Genomic DNA, 22664 nt, shown 5'->3' with positions numbered 1-22664 from the left:
GTTAAGCGTACTTTTAACGGTGTATCATCCAATAGTTCTCTTACATCATTTTGCAGAAAGTTTAAGTATCCTTCTGTATTCAGACAAACGGGAAACTGGATTGGTCCAAGTAGCTAGGTCCCCTAAAATTCCTGTTCACAAATTTATTGCAAATCTATTTTGAAAATTTGTGCGCTGTATTGCCTGTATTTAATGGATTTTATACAAAAATGGAACATTCTACCAATATGAAACAAGAGTACCTTTTTTTACTAAAAAACTGAAATTTCATACTTTTCAGTCAAAAGTCAAAAAAGTCAACGCATAAAAAAGTTATGGTAAATTTTACCCCCCTCCCCCCCAGTGTTGGAACGTATGTGATGAAAATTTGTAAATTTCGTTTCAGTAGCGGACTGAACACGTAAGAGTTAAGCTAATTACCAAATTTTATAAATTTATCTCTACTGGTTTCGGAGTTATTTAGAAAAAACCATCATCAGATTGTCCCCTTTAATCGGCTATAACTTCCTTAGGAAGAATTTTTGGGCCCACATTTATATAAAGAAAAAGTATTATTTCTCGACATAGAACGCCCTGTAGAAATGTTGCCCCTAATTTCGGGACACCCTGTAGTTCTCTGAAAAATTGACTAGTAAAGCCAATTCTACAAATACTTGTTCATAAAAAAAGTAAAAATTTGTATAAACAATTCTTCACAGAATGACAACCTTTTATTTCTTAATTTTAAAGATAGTAAACTTTTGAGGAATTGAATAATGAATAAAATAAGCCTAGTAGTCCGGACGAATTAGGTTTTTTTTCAAAAATCGGGCCTACCTCGAATTTTATGGGCTTAAAATTAAGTAAGAAATACACAGAATAAAAGCCTAAATTTGTGTATTTGTAGAGATCGAGCGTCATATTGTTTATTATAACAAAAGAAAATAAAACAATTGCTTTTTTTCAGTTTTTCGTTTATATCTCCGAAAATAAGCCTCTAATCGATATGAAGTATACTTAATTATTTTGTTCCTGAGGAAATTTGATACAACGGTAGGCTTTTGCGAAAGCTCACAACATTTTTTTTATTGCAAAATTAGCGGCGAAAAGAAAAATGTGCTAAATTTCGTAGGCATCAACAGTTAATTTTAAGACAATATTTTATACGTCGACCTCTTCTGAGCACGCAAATAAAGTCGATTAAAAAAAAAGCATATCGGTAGCTGCCTTCTAAATGCCACAATCCATTTGTTAAGGAAGAATTTTGCGAAGATGAGCGCAGCAAGGGCATTACGACGTCACAGCACTCCCCTCTCCTGACTACCGCTCAGCCGCGCGAATCGCGCTGCCTTTAACGAACGTTTACTTGGTCATTTCTTGGTCAAATCGTTTCAAAAAAAAATTCAACGTATAAAGGAGGTCTTCTACTTCACAACGAGCCCAAGTTTATTACAAAATAGTAAATAGAACAGCCAGAATAAAAAAAAATATCTCGACTCCTATTGGTTGGATCGAGACGCTTTTTTTAAGAAATTTATGTTTTTTAAGCACTCTTTCATGCAATTGGTTTGAAATCTGTATATTAAAAAATCGCCGAGAAAAGGATCCTAGTTACCGTTTTTTTTAGTTTTTTGTTAATAACTTTTTTATTTTTACTTCATATCGATTAGAGGTTTATTTTCGGAGATATAAGCGAAAAACTGAAAAAAGCAATTATTTTATTTTCTTTTGTTATAAACAATATGACGCTCGATCTCTACAAATACACAAATTTAGGCTTTTATTCTGTGTATTTTTTACTTAATTTTAAGCCCATAAAATTCGAGGTAGGCCCGATTTTTGAAAAAAAACCTAATTCGTCCGGACTACTAGGCTTATTTTATTCATTATTCAATTCCTCAAAAGTTTACTATCTTTAAAATTAAGAAATAAAAGGTTGTCATTCTGTGAAGAATTGTTTATACAAATTTTTACTTTTTTTATGAACAAGTATTTGTAGAATTGGCTTTACTAGTCAATTTTTCAGAGAACTACAGGGTGTCCCGAAATTAGGGGCAACATTTCTACAGGGCGTTCTATGTCGAGAAATAATACTTTTTCTTTATATAAATGTGGGCCCAAAAATTCTTCCTAAGGAAGTTATAGCCGATTAAAGGGGACAATCTGATGATGGTTTTTTCTAAATAACTCCGAAACCAGTAGAGATAAATTTATAAAATTTGGTAATTAGCTTAACTCTTACGTGTTCAGTCCGCTACTGAAACGAAATTTACAAATTTTCATCACATACGTTCCAACACTGGGGGGGAGGGGGGTAAAATTTACCATAACTTTTTTATGCGTTGACTTTTTTGACTTTTGACTGAAAAGTATGAAATTTCAGTTTTTTAGTAAAAAAAGGTACTCTTGTTTCATATTGGTAGAATGTTCCATTTTTGTATAAAATCCATTAAATACAGGCAATACAGCGCACAAATTTTCAAAATAGATTTGCAATAAATTTGTGAACAGGAATTTTAGGGGACCTAGCTACTTGGACCAATCCAGTTTCCCGTTTGTCTGAATACAGAAGGATACTTAAACTTTCTGCAAAATGATGTAAGAGAACTATTGGATGATACACCGTTAAAAGTACGCTTAACATTACACTATCAACAACCTCTCTTTACCCATAATGTCATAAATTGGTTAAACGGTAATTTTCCTTTCAAGTGGATAGGTAGAGATGGTCCCATTCCATGGCCACCTCGGTCTCTAGACCTATATCCTCTAGATTACTTTCTGTGGGGTAGGTTGAAGGCTGTAGTTTATGCTACAGAAATAAATCATTTGGAAGAATTACAACAGAGGATTCATTTATTTGGCTGCAAATAATTTTTTTTTTTTTACTTTGTCAAATAATCATTTACTAAAGATTCGAGAATTTTTATGAAGATAACAATTCACAAAAACTAAATAACTGAACTGTCAATGCAAATAACGTCAAACGCATATTTGTTATTCAAAATCTGCGATATTGACAATTTCAATTCCCGATGATTAACACATATAACATTATTTTTAAACGGATTTTACACAAAAATGGAACATTCTACCAATATGAACCAAGAGTACCTTTTTTTAATAAAAAATCATGAAATTTCATACTTTTCAAAAGTTAAAAAAAGTCAACGCACAAAAAAGTTATGGTAAATTTAGGAAGAATTTTTGGACCCACGTTTATATAAAGAAAAAGTAATCTTTTTCGACACAGAACACCCTGTAGAAATATTACCCCCTAATTTCGGGACACCCTGTATATTTCATTTTTGCAATAAGTATTTCATTCTAAAATTTTTTTTCTGTTCATTCATTAATCATTAGTAATATTTTTGGTTTTCCATTTAAAAATTAAAGTAGCAAAAAAAATCCACTACAACTGCAGGCTAATTATATTTGAAATCGCATTATATTCCAAAGAGGCACACCTGCTAGAGCTGTCAACTGCGAGTCAGCCGATACATGTAGCGTGCGCGCTCTACTACTCCCCAAATACGTTTCACCGCCGGAGATATACACTTCCCCTCTCTTGCTTAGTAATTGTCCAAAACATGACATAAATTTATTTAATTTTAATAAGCAATAGCATAAAATCGATGTAAAATTTCCCTGGGAACACGATGGTGCAATTATTTTTTTGCTACTTGCCGTAGTTTACGAGATATTTGCGAAAAACCTTATTTTTTACGTTTTTTTGACCTTTTGACCCCTTTCCTGACCACCTAGGTCAAAAATTTGCGGATTCGGATTCCTGAGGGTCGAATACATATTTGCGGTCAGGTTTGATCGAGAGAGGAAAAAATGGAGGTTCAGCCTTCATTTCAATGGACTATTGGGTAGATTTTTTTCCGGCATAAAGTTGAAAATCCTAAACAAAATATTTAAGTACCATAATAATATTTTTCTACCCCTAGGTGTACAACCAAAAAAAAAAACAGGGTGGTTCTGAGTTGTATTTTTGTCAACACGAATGTTCAGATGGGGTGCAGATGTTTTTCCGGCAAAATTCTGACCAAAATATTTTTTGCTCACATAAAGTTGAAAATTTTGACATTTTTTTACTACTTACTTACAGGAAATAATGGGGGTGGTTCTGAGTTGCTTATAGATTCCCCTAGTCGTTCTACTTTTATTTATTTATAAGCGAGATGCCATAAACATACAAACGGAGTATAATTTTCCGCTCGCAATAAATCCCCATTGTGCATATTGTCATGAAGAATTTCCCAATATTTTTACTAGATTAATTTTCAACCTTATGTACGTTGGACATGTACCAAAAAAATGTCTTTGTCATGACCTTAAATATCGCGATATTCTGGCAATATTAGAAATATTTAAGAAGTTTCGAACACCAAGTGACAAATTAAAAGAATTATAGAATTTACATATTTAAATTTACAAAACAATATTGATTTTTATAGTAATTAATAAATTAAAATTATATCAATGTTACTGAGCATGTGCATTAAAGATAATTTCATGTAAGCGAAGTAGCCTCGCAATAGGATATCATTCAAGAAAAGTTTGGTATTAGTTAAGAGAAGGTACGTCTATAGTAAACCACTCGAAGAAAAAAAACACTCGATAAACACACTGACACAACACCAAGGAAAACAAAAAAAGTACTTAGTAGAACTAGAAAATGTCAAGATTAAGCAGAAGAAGAGAAAATACGCTAATAATGACAGCGTTGACATATCAACAAGAACTCACCTGCGTATGAGGCTATTCTTTCCGAGAATGCGCATTAGGGATAACACGGCTAATGTTAAATTTTTACTTTATTTAAATTTAGGAATATTCTTTTATATCGTTTTTTGTAAGTTTTAAGCACATTAGTGTATCTCTTTTACCAAAAAAGTGTTGGTTGTCCTTAAATACTTCGAAATCCTTGTGAAAATAAATTAATTTGAAGTTGTTCATTTTTATAGTATATCTATGTAAACAGTACGCAAGGGTCAGATTCGGTCAGTACATTTTCAATTAGGTATGACAATTTGTTGACGTTACACTAAAAGAGTCTATTCGGTGATTTGAGCAACTCCATCCCGAAAAGGATTTCCTGCACGTCATAAACCGTGGCTGGTGAAACCGTAGGCTAACATCACACAAACGCTAATGGAACCGAAACATAAAGATGTTTTATTCCTTTCCATGGGTTTATTCTCTTTCGCAGTTATAGGGTGTCAAAGATGAGGGACTATATTTTTTCCATATTTTTCAGAAAATATAATGAAATTTGTGCAAGTAAGTTTTTGAGGTTATCAACTACGTCAGTATGGTCAATTTTTGGTCATATGCTGGAACTTGCTAGGTAAAACCTTACCCAGTAATATTTTATATCCACGTATTTGAGGTTAGGCTGTTTATGGTGTAGTATATTTTAATATAAAATTTTATTTTACGTTCTGGTTAAAATCACTGGAAACGTACCGATTTAGTTCACTGCGTAATACACAGGATGTCAGAAAACGAATGGGCCATAATTCGGGAGTAGTTTGCTTGAATGTAAATTTCAATTTAGTGAAAGACTAAAGCCCATGGCTAATAAGAATAGAATCTTTTTATTTTTTAATATTCTGTGTGTTCTTGAATTTATAGTACCTTTGCCAAAACATCCTGTACATTTATTTGGTATAGAAATTGCTTTAGCTTCATTGGATCTAGAAACAAATGGAAAAATTCCGTCAGGTGGGTTATCTTAATGGTTGGATTTTTCAAAACAACGTAAATATCTTCGCTGGAGACTTACGGCTTTTTATGTATCATACACCTAGCTCAAAACATGATATTTAAGCCAGCGAATTAAATTTTGAAATCTACAAACTCCTATGGTTTTGTTTTCATTCTGGAATTAATTTGTCGCCTTCATAAATCAAACTGGATCCGAATAATTCCGGCTGAACCTTGTGTTTTTAATGATTTATAAATTAAATTTTCCCATCGTTAAAGATAAGTCTATAGTTTTATGGAATAGATTTTTTCCTTTTAAAGACATCACTGATTTATGAAATCAATCTAAACGTGATATTAAAAATTTTTGCGTAGGAATTTAAAGAATGTTCATTCACCATAATCCTTTGTTGACAAAATTTATTAATGATTTGGTCTATGATATTTTAAGAAAAGAACCCACTTTTACAAAAGCTACTTAATCCCTACTTTATCTATTTTTAATAATCCGTAAAATATGTGACACTGATGGATACGTAGTCTAGATTGAAAATCACTTTTCAATCAACGCAAGATCATTATTACTAAAATTTTAAACAAAATCAGTACGTCGCGCGCCGTAGGCACCAGTAAATATATATATTTTTTAATATTTTTATTCTATTACTACGAAGAAACAGCCAAATAGTTGATTTGTATAGGGTATAATTAGAAACAAACTCGGGCTTTCATCGCATATCATAATTACATTAATTCTCGGGTTATTACCTTAACGTTACAATAATCTGTTGCTTTACTAAATTGGAATAAGTTAATTCGCTAAAAAATTAAAACAAACGAACTGGATACTAAAATCCGACACTGATGGATGGATAAGCAACTTTTTAGATAAAATCTATTTTTCATTAGAGACGATACCCTAATCACCTGAAATCACAAGTCTGTGTACTCATAAGATGCTCTGTAATTTTATTACACAGGATGTTTATAAATTTACAGTCTCAATCTAGAACAGGCACTGGACGTGACATTCTAATAAAAGAGCCTAGAATAGGAAATATGAATGAAGTGTTGGAAAAACAAAATTGCATTACAAATGTTCGATATATTTGGATGAACACATCAAAGAACCCGAATAATTCCTTGAGCTTTACAAATAATCAGCTTCTGTAGCCTGTTTTAAAATGGTATAAAGTAATAAATCAATCATGTATAAAACGGCCATAGGCGTACCAGTTTGCAGGTATTATTTTTCATTTATCTAAATTTTTTATTTTATAATTACGACGATATGTATGCGTCATAAATAAGCTTTGTATTGTATATTGTGTTGTACTGACTTGTTTGTAAATTATTTACAAATAATCATTTTTTAAAGATTTTAGCAAATGCATTCGGCTGTGTTAAACTATAAGTCCACTATTGTTGGTCCTGTTTTGAAAACAAAATTAACTTTAATGACTAAAAAAAAAATAAAAAGAAACTATAATCTTTTTAAAGCCTACTTTAATGAAAAACGATTGTGTTTTTTTAAATGAAATATGTACATATCTAATTTTTAAGGTAACTTGATTTGCCGGTGCACTGAATAAGATGATTTTTTGTTACTTTAGTAAAATGGTAATATTAAATTTAATGCAAAAGCTTAAGGCAGAAACATACGTGGTAATTATTTCCTTCTACATACAGAAAAGAGTTATAAAAATTCATAAATTGTATCAAACTTGCCCACGATACTGCAAAATAAAATTTGGTAATGGTTTCGCAATTGCAAAAATAATCACAACGTAAATGTCAAATTTTCGTACAATTTATTCTTGTCGTAAATGTGTATTTTTTCCGTGTACCTTAAATGACATTTATTTCTATGTTAATACGATTGTTTTCATGGTTCATTGACATTTTTTTTTGGAGTATATAATCACAAGTATTGTACCAATTTATTTTGTAAATTTTTGACATAAATCGAGACAAGAATTAGGTTGTCAGATACAGTGTTCTGAAAAAAATTATGTTCCAGGAAAAATAAAAAGAACGCATTGTTCCACTATAAAAAATGACAATCGCATGTCATTAAGATAGGCCTTGAAAGAAGAACCCAGTCTGTAGTATTTTCGAAGTGATTAACGCTAATCTTTTTTTAATCGGTCCAAAAATGAAGCTTGCAGCGATTTTTTACGAGACATCCGGTAATGCCCATTGAAAATATACAGCGTGTGCCATAACTAATAGGCCATATTTGTTATAGATAATTTTATCATTTTTAAATATACTGTGTTGTCCAAAAGATAAGGTGAATTTGTCAAAAAATAAAAAATCTTTATTTATGCTTTCAAATCAATCTCGTCGCCATCAAAGTAATCCCCACCTGATACAATGCACTTATGCCAACGTTTTTTCCAACTCTCGAAACAGTGAAAATTGATAAACTCACTTTCGTATGTTTACAAAAACACGAGTAGCTTTGCAGCATATTGAATATATTGACTTGAAACTATGCATGGATATCAAGGACAGTACTACCAACCTACAAAAAATATATAATTTTATGCTTTCATAATACCAGCGAATTTTAAATAAGCAATTCACCTTATTTTTTGAACACAGGTTTATTTCAGTGAAATTTGGTATACGGAATTTAATTCTTATTTATAGCATAGTCACTAGGAGTGCATTTTCTATAAAAAATATACATGTTGAATGTTTCTAATGCTCTCTAATCTAATTGAACTTAATCTATTTGCGAAATTTGTAGCCATATCAAATACTTTTCTGATTTAAACCAACTTACTGCTTTCTTATGTCGCGGCGTCTCACTAATGTTATTGATTTCAGTTGAGGTAAATTTATTTAAATAGCAAAAAAAATAAGGAATAGATTTAGCAAAAGGATAATATTTGATTAGAATATACCCAAATATTGATCCTACGGAACTTGATAACTGCAATAGAATTGAGGACTATGAAAAAATGGAACAAAGAAATTGTTTCTGGCAGGCCATAAGGTTTCTAAAATGGTACTAAGGTAACTTGATCCAAATAATTTTATTTTTTAAATAAATCCTGACTTATTTAAATTAGCAAATTAGTTTTTATCTTTGCAATTTCAAAAAATGTTAGATACTTAACTTTGCTTACTTTATTGAATTATATGTTCTGTTGAAAGGAACGCTCAAGGCACCCTGTATTTCTTTGTCTCTTGTAGTAACGATTTCAACAAGAATTTGAACTTCCGAGTAATCCTCAGATTACCGACGAAGGTGATCAATCAAAAAATACTGCCGTCATTGATTTTCAGGTAATCATAAATCTGTCATTTTGCAATTAAAATGTCACCTAGAAAATCAGAAATTCTGCCCGTATTGTCCTTTAGATTTTAAAAGCCGTTATAGTTTACCAAAACACTTTCGGCCACGAATTAGTGCCTAATCCGTTTTTAGTTTCACGTCAGATTTAGTTTTAACACACGTTTATCTTATCTACACATCTGTCTTAGTTGTATTTACTCCCCCTCGTCTCACTTTTTTATAATAAAAGAAGATTACAAGTGATCCCTCTCAATAAGGAACCATCACTGAACAGGCAACTACGGAGTAGTTGTTGTACAGTGACCAATTCCTGATCCTGACTAAAAATAACTCTGCGAAAATATACAACCAGTATAAATCCGATAATCAGTTTAGATTTAGTTTCGTCCAGGTACTACTTTGTGGTATTTGTCGCAGGTAGATCTGCTCCAGAGGAGACAAGGAGGATCCTAAGAACAAGAAGGTCGTCTGCAAGGTCTTATGTTTCTTAACGAGGAAGCAATCGATCGGTAGTGCAGGTCAAGTGAATCGTGGAAAGGTCTCCCAACTGCATGTTTGTTGGCTGCGTTGAACCACCAGCACTTGTTTGGTGCATTACAGTTAAATCTATTAATTATAGCAGCGGACCACTGCCAGATCTTGAATAATAACGTCTGCATCTACATACAGAAATGCGCGAGAATACGATCTGCCACATGTTCAAGGGAACGCTCCCTCAGATGATCGCCGTTCTGACCGGTGAGTACTTTTCATGTTATTCTTGTTGGTGCTTTGCTAATTTCAGGAAACGGGGAATAAAAATAGACGCTATGACGTTTCACCCGATGTTTACGTCAATCGCGGCTTACGTAACTAAGTGAAACTATTTTTGTAGCGAAAACAGATGCCTAATTTTTGGCGGTAAACAACGTGTCTCGGAAATGGTCGGAGTAAATGAAGTGGTTGAATAGTAAGGCTTATGTTGTTCCGATTGACAAATCCAAATTGCTATTACCAGTTTATTGTGTTTATGTCATTTTTCGGCTAATAATAATATTTCATAACATAAACGCACGAATTGTGAGCAATTTTTTTAAAACGTTTTAAACTTTGTTGCTAGATTTAATGTATTTACAACTGCTTAAAGTATTTGAATCGCTTATTTCAAAACAACGTAAGTCTCGTTGCAGCTATTTTTATTTTTTTTGCACTATTACTAAGCATCCGATTTTTAGACAGACAAACAGTATTTTTGTGTACACTGTGACAAAAATAAATATGAATGTGAACAATCGAAATAGTAAAACGATATTAAATAAATAAATAATAATTATCCAACTTCCTTTTTTATGTATTTTCAGCCGTTTTATTACTTTTCTTCTTCCATGCTTAGTAATTTCTCCACATCTATGTCTAATTTTATCTTATGAAACCTCGTAATAAGAAGACTATCCTTATAAACATTTTACTTAATAACTTTTAAGAAACAGAGGTAATTATTTAGTTATTTAATGTTGTAACTTTGTTTCTTCTTTTGATGCGTATTACTTGATATTCTTGCACTAATCTTTTTTAACGACTAGGTAGAAAAGTTTTCCCGTGAATTTGATAGCTGATAAAATAAATAGTATAAAAGAAAAAACTAATCCATCTTTGTTAATTTTTAAATTAACGGTTATGCTAAAGAAAAAAACTAAATGTTTAGTGCCTGAGCATTTTCACAGCTTTTCATTCAAATTTGATATAGTTGTTTTACATTGACAATTTATTGATGAATAAATTGACGAAGTTCTTCATGAATTAATTCACGAATTTATTGGTAAACAATGTAGTTTTACACTGCTACAGACTTTATCAAGTTTTTTGACGCATGAATCAATTCTACCAACGAATCAAAGAAGCAAATAAATTTCAAAAATGTCACCTTTCCACTCATAATTGTAGTGATACAACAGCGGTACCGTTTTGACACATATTATATAAATATTAGTGTTTGTAAGTAACAAATCACTAAAAACAATGCAAAACTAGTACGACGCCACACAATTAATTACATATTCCAATAACATAACCTCATTACTGATCTGAGGGTGGAAATCTGTTGGGTTGGTACTTTCGAACTTCACGAATAAATTGACGAAAATTAGAACATGCTCTAATTCGTCAAGAACCTGGTGAATAAATTCATGAAGTTATTTGACAGCAGATTTGGTGCATTAAACTAGTCCAATTTCTTGATGAAGCGACTTCATGAATTAATTCATCAATAAATTGTCAATGTAAAACAGCTAATACAAAAGATTTCTTTCGGATGCCAAATTAAAATATATTACTAAAGTATTACAAATAAAAGGATCGCTAATAGATGTTTATAAAAGTCTGCCCCTTTTTTAATTTAATATAAGGATGACCCGGTGGAAAGTGAAACACAGTGTGTAGTGGGTACATTTTTCAAAGGTTGTAAAATGTTACGTATTTTGTTTTTGAAGTAAGCAATGATTCAATGTCAGTTACATAATTAAGTAAAATCAGAAAGCAATTAGACTAAGTTGAAAAATATATGTATTTACATCGTCCTATTAAAAACCTATTTTAATGGTATAGAAGTTAAAAAATAAAAAAATAGTAAATGTCAGTTTATAATACCTACCTATTTATAAAAAAGGAAGATACGGAAAGTTTACAAGACATACAAAAAGTTCCCAAATAGAACAACTTAAAATTATTAGTCCAATTAACTAAGCCTTTAAGTCGAAATTTTGCCAACTTGGCTGAATTTTTGATATGTGTTAGTTTAAGGTATATTATAACAATAAGTGAGAGTAATTTTTTGTTCAACCCCCGGCCAAGGGTGGAAAAAGATAAAACAAAGGGCTTTTTCAAGATAACTCAAAAAGGGTAAGAGCTAGAAAATAAAGTTTTTCATGAAAGTTGTAAAGCAGACAATTCTACATAAAAATGGCCTCTTAACTTTTTCTTGTACTATTACAATTAACAGAGTTAGGGAGGCTAGAAGTTAAGGGAAGATTTCAGAAATTTAAAAAAAATCATAACAAACAGAAAAATGATTGAATTTTGTAATTTTTTTTTTCAATCTGCTCTAAAATATGTAACTTTTCTTTTCAGAGAAATAGATATATTTTTTAATTTTTAATAAGAAAGTTATAACAAAAAATCAAATTTTTAATCGTTAATTTTAATGATTTAACAAAATTAAATTTCTGAAATCTTCCCTTAACTTCTAGCCTCCCTAACTCTGTTAATTTTAATAGTACAAGAAAAAGCTAAGAGACCATTTTTATGTAGAATTGTCTGCTTTACAACTTTCATGAAAAACTTTTTTTTCTAGCTCTTACCCTTTTTGAGTTATCTTGAAAAAGCCCTTTGTTTTAACTTTTTCCACCCTTGGCCGGGGGTTGAACAAAAAATTACTCTCACTTATTGTTATAATATACCTTAAACTAACTCTTATCAAAATTTTAGCCAAGTTGACAAAATTTCGATTTAAAGGCTTAGTTAATTGGACTATATGTTTATGAGAGAACTAGAAAAAATGCACACATTTATAACTTTCATCAGTCCCTTGCAGAAGATAAAGAGAAACTGGAAATATATTAATACCAATGTGATGTTTCATTAATGTTCCAAAATTTGCATACTACCGCTGTTTGTGAAAATATTGAAAAAACTATTTATTTGCTCCACCTAAAATGAATTATATTTTTGTTTATTATTTTCTGGAAAAGCGCATAAATAAAATGCATCAATATAAAAATTTACACATTTATTAGAATTGCGATTTTTTTCCCATTTTAAGATTTTATAAAAAACTTAGTTGTTACTATAAGTTTAATTATGTAACAACAATCCAACGTTACAATTTTAAATATTGAACTTTTAAATTGCCGAAAGTAGAAAATGACATGTATTACTTTATCAAAAGCAATAAACGATCAACAAAATTTTTTTAACGTTTGTCAAAAACATATTAAATAGAAAATTATCTACATTTTAGGGGAAGGTTCGAAACGAATAATTATATACGAAACATCCCTATAAAATAAAAACCATTTCTATAGTCCGGGCGAATTAGGTTTTTTTTTCAAAAATCGGGTCTACGTCGAATTTTATGGGCTTAAAATTATGTAAAAAATACACAGGTTAAAAGCCTAAATTTGTGTCTTTGTAGAGGTCGAGCGTCATGTTGTTTATAACAAAGTAAAAAAATTGCTCTTTTTTCAGTTTTTTGCTTATATCTCCGAAAATAAGCCTCTAATCGACATGAGGTATACTTATCGATTTTGTTCCTGAGGAAATGAGTAGGCTTTTGCGAGAGCTCGCAAAATTATTTTTACATTGCAAAAATAGCGGTGAAAAAAAATTTTCAGCATTAAATAAAAAGAACAAATTTGACTGAAATTGGATGAAACTACAGGAAAAGATAACTGTTGGGGTGCTCAACAACTACCCGCAATCCGGACCCCCAATTTTAAAATGGCGGCCTACTGCAAAATTATAAAGTCGAAAACGCGAGCGCGTATATCTTCTGCCTAGGTCAAGATATATAAATTCGGCAGAAAAGGATCGAAAAGTAATTACATTATCTCGCTTCTTTGTAAATTTCAGATTTTTGGGATGTAAAATAAAAAAGTTATTAACAAAAAACAAATAAAAACGGTAACTAGGGTCCTTATCTCGGCGATTTTCTAATATACAGATTTCAAACCAATTGGATTAAATTCGTTCGTTTTATTTAATGTTAAAAATTTTGCACATTTTCTTTCACCCCTAATTTTGCAAAATTTTGCGAGCTTTCGCAAAAGCCTATTCATGTAGCAAATTTCTTCAGGAACAAAATCGATGAGTACCTATACCTCATGTCGATTAGAGGCTTATTTTCGGAGATATAAGCTAAAAACTGAAAAAAGAGCAATTATTATTTTTTTCTTTTGTTATAAACAATATGACGCTCGACCTCTACAAATACTCAAATTTAGGCTTTTATTCTGTGTATTTTTTACTTAATTTGAAGCCCATAAAATTCGAGGTAGGCCAGATTTTTTAAACAGTCATGTGTTTGGTCTAATTCTCCCGGATTACAGGACGCCCTGTACGTATGTCATTGTTTAACGCTTATTTAAAAAAATCCATTAAAACAACACATTGAAACATTAAATAAAAAGACGAATAAAAATCCATAAAGCTTTTCAAACATTTCTCATTGAATTTGTAGTAGTCACTGCAACTTTATCTAGATCTACAAATCTATATTATTCAACATATTCATAGTTTGTGGGGAGAGCTTTCTTAAATCCATATTATACAAAATGAAGTCACGGTCAAGAATAGACATTAAATCGCAGTAAATCGATTGTATAGGTTACTGTGGTATTGCAGATGTTTTGAAACTTATTATTAAATGTTAGAAATATAACATTTTTAAATATTCTGTATTGGCTCTGTAGAAAACGGACCAAATACAAGCATTTACAATAAACAAACTCTTAATAACAATGGAAGGTATCATTCTTGGAACAAATATTGATTTTAAAGGTACAATCAATATTTAAGGAGAGAGAAGCATAATAAAAGTATTCTTACCTACCTATTTCTCGAATATATACTGCCAATTCAGTGATTATCTAATCTGTAAATTAACTGTTAACAATCTTAAGGGATATGTTATCCTCAGCAAATAAACTAATAGTCCAATCGAATTAGAGTTTGAACCTAAAAAAATTGTTAGTAGACACTTTATTACACTTTATGATGGTGAAGGATATATAGAATGATCATATCAAAAAAATAACTCGAAAGAAATGACGCTAAGTTGGCAAATTGAAAATAAGTGGCAAAATTACGTGTTTGTTTTCACTTTTTTTACAGCCCATAAAAATCTATACTTACGACTTATCAGAAAATTAGTTATTTTATGTTGTAAGCAATTAAATTACCAACAATTTAAGATATCTAAAGTCATGTTTCACCAATTTGTTAACTGTAAAATAAAGCGTGAACGCAGAAAAATCAGTTTTCGAAAATTGCGCATTATTATTGCAAAAAACGATGGATGTAGATGAAACTTATGGAAAAGACGGTCAATCCAAACACCAATATGTGTGCCTAAGGCCGATTCGATTGGCCGTGCAATTATTGCTTCAGGTTTTTGTTAATTAATTAATTTCGTTCGTTATTTTGAAAGTTAAGGTGGTAGATATAGCTTCTAATTGATCCAAAGATTTATTTAAGAAGAAAATTTTAAAAAAATTGAAATTAAGTTCCTCTCCTTGCAACTATCAGAGTAAGATGTGCAATACAGCGTTACAATAAATTGTTCTAGGGTCATGCAAAAGCCGCTCGGGAATTCGCTCTTTTTGCATTAAATACAGCTTATTTTTACTATAATTTGAAAAAAAAGGATATCACTTACGCCTTTTTGTTCCCAAGATAGATTTTTTATAACGTTAAATGTTAATTAACTATTGGACGTATCGGACTGGGATTTTGGATACGATTAAAGAAAGAGTTAAACTTTTACTTCCAAAAAATTTTACATTGATGGTTGATGTTATAAACGCGCTAGCAGCAATAAAAATTAACGTTAATTAATTAAAGTGCAATAAAAAGTCTAAATAATTTTTTTTTAAATTCTCAGGGTTTATGTTCTAATTCGACTGGACTATAAGAAAATTTTTTACTAGACACTTGAATAGCTTTATTAATGTTAATAATAATTTTGAGATAATATATGCATGATTTATCAGAAGTAATCTAGCATACCGTTTATGGATTAGCTACAGTCTTTATCAAAATTTGATGGATAAATTAAATCTGGTCAATTAACAATTTTTAATTTAAATATGTTTTTTACACTTTATGGTAATAATCCTCTCACAGGAGTACTGAAAATGATTAATTATTTATTAAATTAATTCAATTAGATTATCTTACACATAGGAAGATTGTATTTGATTATGTTTTCTGTTTAAATTAGTTCATAATCTGTTTGTTAGAACCTACTTAGGAAAAGTTCTCGGTTATATATTTTATTGCTCATTTAACAGAACAAATGTTATGATGAAATCACCCTTTAAAAATATGTCATTTATTTAACAGTACGTTCAATATCTCTGACATTAATTATAGTTCACAAGATTGTAATACGTTTCTTTAGGTATTTTTGTATTTCTCCTTTATTATCCAAATTCAATCATTTAATTATTTATGTTCACCTATTATAAATTTTGGGTGCGAAATAAATGAAATCATTATTATTAATAGCCCAACCAAATTACACTTGGAGAAAAAAAAATTGTTACCTGGACTTTTATAAGTGGAAATGGTAAAGGGGCTTATAATAAACCTAAAAAAAAAATAAATGCGTGAGCAGGGGCGACGGAGGGTTAATTTGGGGGGTTGAAAAGTTATGAAAAATTATAGCACTGGGATTTCTGGCGAAAGTTGACGTCAAAAAAGAAAGTATCCAATACAACAGTTGTAGATCATGCAAAAATCTACAACTTTTGTAGAAGTCACTTTTTAACATAACCTCAAAATTTCCGAGGAAAATGCGAGAAACAGGCATTTCTCTGATTTTTCGTTTTTTATTTCTCATTTCCGTAAAAATAATTTAATTTTGACGAAACTTGGTGAAAGTATACCTTCCTCTGTCTTAAATAACTTTAAATTTTTTTCTGATATTCATTTTTTTCGGTCTGGAACACTTTTTTTCAAAGAAAAATTCTACTTAAAAAATCATCGTACGAGTTCTGCCGGTAATCATTTTTTCGTTTTGACTCAAAAATGCAAAAAAAATAAAAAATAACTTGCAACAGTGAATGTTTCAGTTATTGTTGATAATTTGTTTAAATTAAAAAACATTCAAAAATTTATCACACCATTCAGTTCTACGAAAAAAAAACTGTCATTGTTTGACCCAAAACTTTATTTTTTTTCTGGCTTTATTTGAAAACAAATTTTAAATAAATTGCATATTTACATTGCCACTTTTTTCGCTCTATCTAATGGCGTCAACATTTTTGCGATCCGACGTTTCGTCTTCGAGGGGCCATAATCAGATTGATTTTTTTAAATATATCGCTGCTATTTTTATGACATAATCTAGTCATTTTTAATTCTGTATTAGATGATATTACCATTGCAATCGCTTAAAAAGGTTTTTACGCTTTCAAAATACCTGTATCTATAGGAGAAGAGAGAGAGAAATTGAAATTATTACTATAAGTATCTGTAAATGTTAAAAAATATCAAGAATTTAAATATCTAGAGGGCTCCTCACTAAAAATAAAAATAATTGCCCCTGTATTTTCTTTATTTTTATATTTAGGAAAAAAATTCAATTAATAGCTACAGGGTGGGCCATTAGTGTGAGAAAGTGAAATAACTCCCTTGTTACAAAAAAGTAGTTAATATAAAAGTTATACAGAATAAAGAAACCTAAACTACAAAATTAATTTGATATATACAGATTAATAAGTAAAAACGGGACACGCCAAATATTACATTTTTTTAATGGAACATCCTGTATATTTTTAAATATATGAATTTCCGAGAAAATTTTACATATGGCAATATAAACTGTTTATCATTTTAGTGCGGGATTGCCAATTTAGCTAGAAAATTCTTCGAATTTTGGAATAAATACGACCTCGAAGAAGTTATATTAATTTTCAGCTACTAACCCTTGGAACAAAATAATTAGACAAATAGGCAAATGTTAGACAAATGCTAATATTAATATTTTATTCGGGGCATTTTTTATAATACGATCATTTTTAGAAAGTTTAAACTTGATTTTCTAAAATCTTTCAAATGGAACACCCTGCATTTTATTGTTCTATTTTATTCACATATCGGTCCACTTCAACTTTTATTAAACTTGTTCTATATCTAAAATGTTAGTTTTTAAGATACAGCAACATTTCTGAAAAAACTTAATTTTTATTATTTATAGAATACCACAAATAAATATTAATTAATAAAATTAACTCAAAATGAAATGATAAATTATGAACTGACAAGTTGACACAATGAGAAACTTTTTTCCAAAGCCATTTCGTGAGACCGAAAATAATAAAAATTAGTTTTTTTCAGAATTGTTATATCTTAAAAATTAACAACTTTAGGTGTAGAATATACTTAATAAAAGTTGAAATGGACTGATATGTGAATAAAACAGAACCATAAAATACAGGGTGTTCCATTTGAAAAATTTTATAAAATTAAGTTTGAACTTTCTTGAAATGACCGTATTATAAAAAATGCCCTGTATAAAATACTGATAATAGCTAATATAGGAGTCTTTGCCTAACACTTGCTTATAACTCTGTCAAATATTTTTGCTCCAAGTGTTAGTACCTAGTTGAAAGTTAATACAACTTATTCGAGGTCATGTTTTTTCCAAAATTCGAAGAATTTTCTACATAACTTGGCAGCCCCGCACTAAAATGTTAAACTGTTTATAATGCTGTACATATAATTTTCTCAGGAATGTTTAAAAATATACAGGGTGTTTCATTTAAAAAATGTAATATTTGGCGTGTCCCGTTTTTACTCATCGCCCTATGTGTTTCAAATTAATTTTGTCCCATAGGTTTTTCTATTCTGTACAACTTTTATATAAACTTTTTTTTTGTAATAACAAGGGAATTATTTTTGTAATAACAAGGGAGTTATTTTACTTTCTCACACTAATGGCCCACCCTGTATATGGTTGTCTGAGGGTTTTCTAGATATAAGTTATGTCTTTTTTGAACGAAATGTCTTGCATTTTTTTATGTCTATGTAAATATTAAATATGTCATATGTATATAATTGAAAGTTATTAGTTCACTACGAATATTCCAATCTGAGTAGCAGTCTTATTATATTACTACTGGTATTTACCATTAAATTTAAAATACATTTAAAATATAGATAAACTAGGATTACAACATATTAAAAATATTATTCTACATTCAATATGTCCCACTTAAGATAATAAAATCATAATTCTTTTAATCTTTGTCTAATTTATGTTTTATTTTTCAAAATATACTGCTAATTTTAAGTTACCTAATTTTTAGTTACTGTTTTTTATTTGACAAAATTATTCCACAAAAAATATAACTTACATCTAGAAATCTAGATATGCGGTGTTAAATTAGTTTTTATAAAAATTTTTGCAATTCTCGAATAAAAAGTTACTGCTGTGATTAATTTTGTTGGTAAACCCTGTACACGAATTCCATAAGCACCGATAAATTAACTTAAAATAGTTTTGTTGACACTGTAGGTTGTTTATTATGTGATGTGATTCACGATACTGACTCCATTTTATTAGATCAATCCAATAATTCAATGGCGTTATTAAAAACAGTAGCATATTTCCACTTGTTAAAATAGAAAGCCTCCAATCAAGGAACATAACTAATTTCAATTCAGTTTAGCTCATAATGTTTCTAGAATAAAAAGTCAAAGAAACAATTTTTAATAGAAAGTATCTAAATAAAAATTTTCAGAATAAGAAATTGCCCAAAATTCCGATAAAAACATTTGAATGTACGCATTTGAATCTGCTAAAAATACTGGCAATGCCAGTTTTCATATCTTTCGTTTGATCAGAAAGTCACAAATAAAAACTGAAAGAATCTAGAACACTTACCATATAAATATAAACAAATGGTAAAGCAAATAATGAACCCCGTGAAAGAGATCACATATCTCCTTACTCACAAAGTAAGATAGTTTTTTTTAAATGGTTAAAAATACATTTTGTTATAGGCACGTTAGGAGCAATCTCAGATGGCATGCAGTATGGATGGACAGCCCCTGTCCTCCCCATTTTGGAAAAACCAGACAGCCCAGTGAAGATCACGCACAGCGACCACACATGGCTAGAGTCCATTTACATGTGCGGAGGAATAACGGGTCTACCTGTTACTATCTTCGCAGTTGATAAAATAGGAAGGAAGAACTCCATCATAATGTCAGCGGTGATAAGTTTAATCTCTTGGACACTCATCGGGGTCGCAGACAGGGTGGAGTACATCTACGTGGCGAGATTTCTCACTGGCCTTTCCGGAGACGTAGCCTTCGTAGCGGCGCCGATGTACATAGCTGAGATCGCAGATCAAAAAGTCAGGGGGTTCTTAGCTGGGATCATCTACATTATGATGCTGATAGGGATCCTAGTGATTTACGCTGTAGCTCCCTTCGTTGATTTCTGCGTACCTTCAATCATCGGAGGAATTATAGTTGTCGTACAGCTAGCTACATTTCCTTTCATGCCTGATTCCCCTTATTACTTAATTTCTAAAGGCAAGGAAGAAAAAGCCAAAAAACATCTGAAAAAGCTCCGCACCTCTGAAAACATCGACAAGGAGTTTGCTGAGATAGCGGCTGCTGTGAAGAGACAGAAAACTGAAAGAGGAAGGCCCCAGGATCTCGTCATTTCCAAAAGCAACAGGAAAGCCGTTTTGATCATGTTCGTCTTGAACGCTGCTCAGCACTTTAGCAGTATAAGCGTAATGTTGATGAATCTCCATGAAATCCTAACAGCGGCCGAATCTAGTTACTTAAGCTCAAATATAGCCGGCATACTTTTCGCAGCTCTGATGTTGATAGCTGCTACAATCGCCGACTTTATAGTCGACAAATTCGGGCGAAAAATCTTGTTGACGACCTCGAGTCTTTTGACAGGGCTTTCGTTGCTAGTTCTGGCAATATTCTTCACACTCAAACATAGCGGCGCTGATGTAGATAGTATATCGTGGATACCAGTAGCATCGGTCATGGTTTACGCTGCTGTTTTCAAATTCGGCCTAGGTATCATCCCCATAGTGATGACAGCGGAGCTATTCCCAGCCAAAGTCAAGGCTATGGGCATGACAATCGCCGACTTCTTCTACGTGATTTTCGCTCTCATCTCCGTAGAGTTATACCAGAGGCTAGCCAATGCCTACTACTATGACCTACCTTTCTATATTTTCGCAGCTTCGTGCCTTCTGACCGCAGTATTTGCACAATTTTACATACCCGAAACTAAGGGGAAAACTTTGGAGGAGATCCAGTTCATGCTGAAGGGCGAACCTTTCCCCCACAAACAATCAAGTTCTAAAATAGAGGGTGGGAGCATCGACGACTTAGAAATCAAAACTAAAGACATTACAAGTGCCTAGTTTTTATCTACGGATTCAGTTGTAAAATTAGTATGGAAGGAAATTGGTCTTTTCTAGTAAAGTACAATATTAGTTATTAGCTTTGTACATAATACGAAATAATTATGTAATTGTAGAATTGTAACTAACACCAGTTTGGAATTACTAACATATTTTATCGTTATATGTTAAGTGCCTATCTATTTAGGGTATACTCTTAAAAATATATCATGGTGCTATCTTTTTAGCAAAATTATTTGTTATTTTTAAAACGTAGCTGCCAATAATTTAATGTCGAGTAGGTAAGAAGATTTTTCTTCTTTTTTAGAATTTGATCTGTAATATGCACAAGATTATTATATGATTCTAGCAGAGTAGTTCTTAATTAGTTAAGATAACCTTTATTTTGAGTAATATTATATGTTTTATGTACTTATAAAATTGTGATAAGAAATAAGTAAAACATGTTTCAATTTTAAATTAATTTAAAATGACGCCGATACAATATTGTATCGTCGTATCTCAATAATTACTATTTTGCCTGTAAATGATGAATTTATCAAAATAATTATGCACAGGTCTACCAATGCAAATGTATTAAGCAACAATGTATTTATGCTGAAATATGTAAATTACACTATTAGAAAGTATATATTTATAAAAAATATATTCTCATTCTGCTGGATTTTAACATAAAACTGATGCTAGGAACTATAAAATTAATAACATACTACTACATGACTGACTTTAGTTTTTAAGAGTTTACAGTGTGATTGATTATATCTCCTTCTAGCATGTTAATTGTTTTGTTTTTGTTTTAAATCCTGAACTGCTGAAATTTTAACGAAATGTTCAAAGAATTAAAAAAAAGAAAGTAAGGAGAAGCAAACACACTGTATAGTTATTTAATACATATATGATTCTGCTTTGTAAGTAATGTACAGTATAGCCTTCGCCTTATCAAAACTTTATGACTGTGAAACCAGAAGTGATTTTCTGTGATCAATCATATTCCATATTTTCTTAGAATGTCGTTTTTATTTATTTTGTGTGGTATGAATATGTCATTTAGAATATATTTTCTAAAGCTTTACGCTGTTTTATTTCTCTCAGTTTGTCGATGTGTGGAAATTTTATAAAAATTTAACTGGTAGTTTAGAAATAAATCTCATAGACATGAAAAACGCGAACCCCGAATTTTGCAAAATTTTGAACGTTAAAGGGCATCTATATCGATTCTGATTATTTTTTTGATATGTTAGGAAGATAATACAAGACAATCTGACCAAGCCTCCACAGGGTCTTTCAAAACTTAGATCATAAAATACCATCATCCTGGTTCACACAGTCTTTTTCCAAAATTGAAATTTAGACGAATTTCTTCCCAATATGCCGAAAAAATAATCAAAATCGATACCTAAATAAAGACAAAAAGTTTTTGAAAGCTAAAATTTTGCATAAATAAATGTCTGTATCACAGTGAGCAGTTACCTACTTGTATATTTGGTTGCCTATATACAAAAGTA

General features: G+C 30.7%; 1 protein-coding gene across 3 annotated transcripts in view; it reads left to right on the top strand.

The window, feature by feature from the left end:
* The window catches only part of LOC108917651 (facilitated trehalose transporter Tret1-like), a 43779-nt gene extending 21550 nt beyond the window's left edge, over nt 1-22229 (top strand). For 2 of the 3 annotated variants that reach the window (XM_018724368.2, XM_018724369.1), the window contains exons 2-3: nt 9419-9739; nt 19763-22229. In XM_018724368.2, the coding sequence (XP_018579884.1) occupies nt 9673-9739; nt 19763-21159 (1464 nt within the window). In that variant the 5' untranslated portion in view covers nt 9419-9672 and the 3' untranslated portion in view covers nt 21160-22229. Of the gene's footprint in view, nt 1-9274; nt 9740-19762 lie in introns of those variants that run through there. The other variant, XM_018724367.1, reaches the window with a different exon arrangement.
* Nucleotides 22230-22664: the final 435 nt, after the last annotated feature.

Source organism: Anoplophora glabripennis, unplaced genomic scaffold (genome assembly GCF_000390285.2).
Source record: "Anoplophora glabripennis isolate ALB-LARVAE unplaced genomic scaffold, Agla_2.0 scaffold44, whole genome shotgun sequence".
Taxonomy (NCBI): Eukaryota; Metazoa; Arthropoda; class Insecta; order Coleoptera; family Cerambycidae; genus Anoplophora; species Anoplophora glabripennis.
This window is presented reverse-complemented; position numbering and strand designations above follow the sequence as displayed.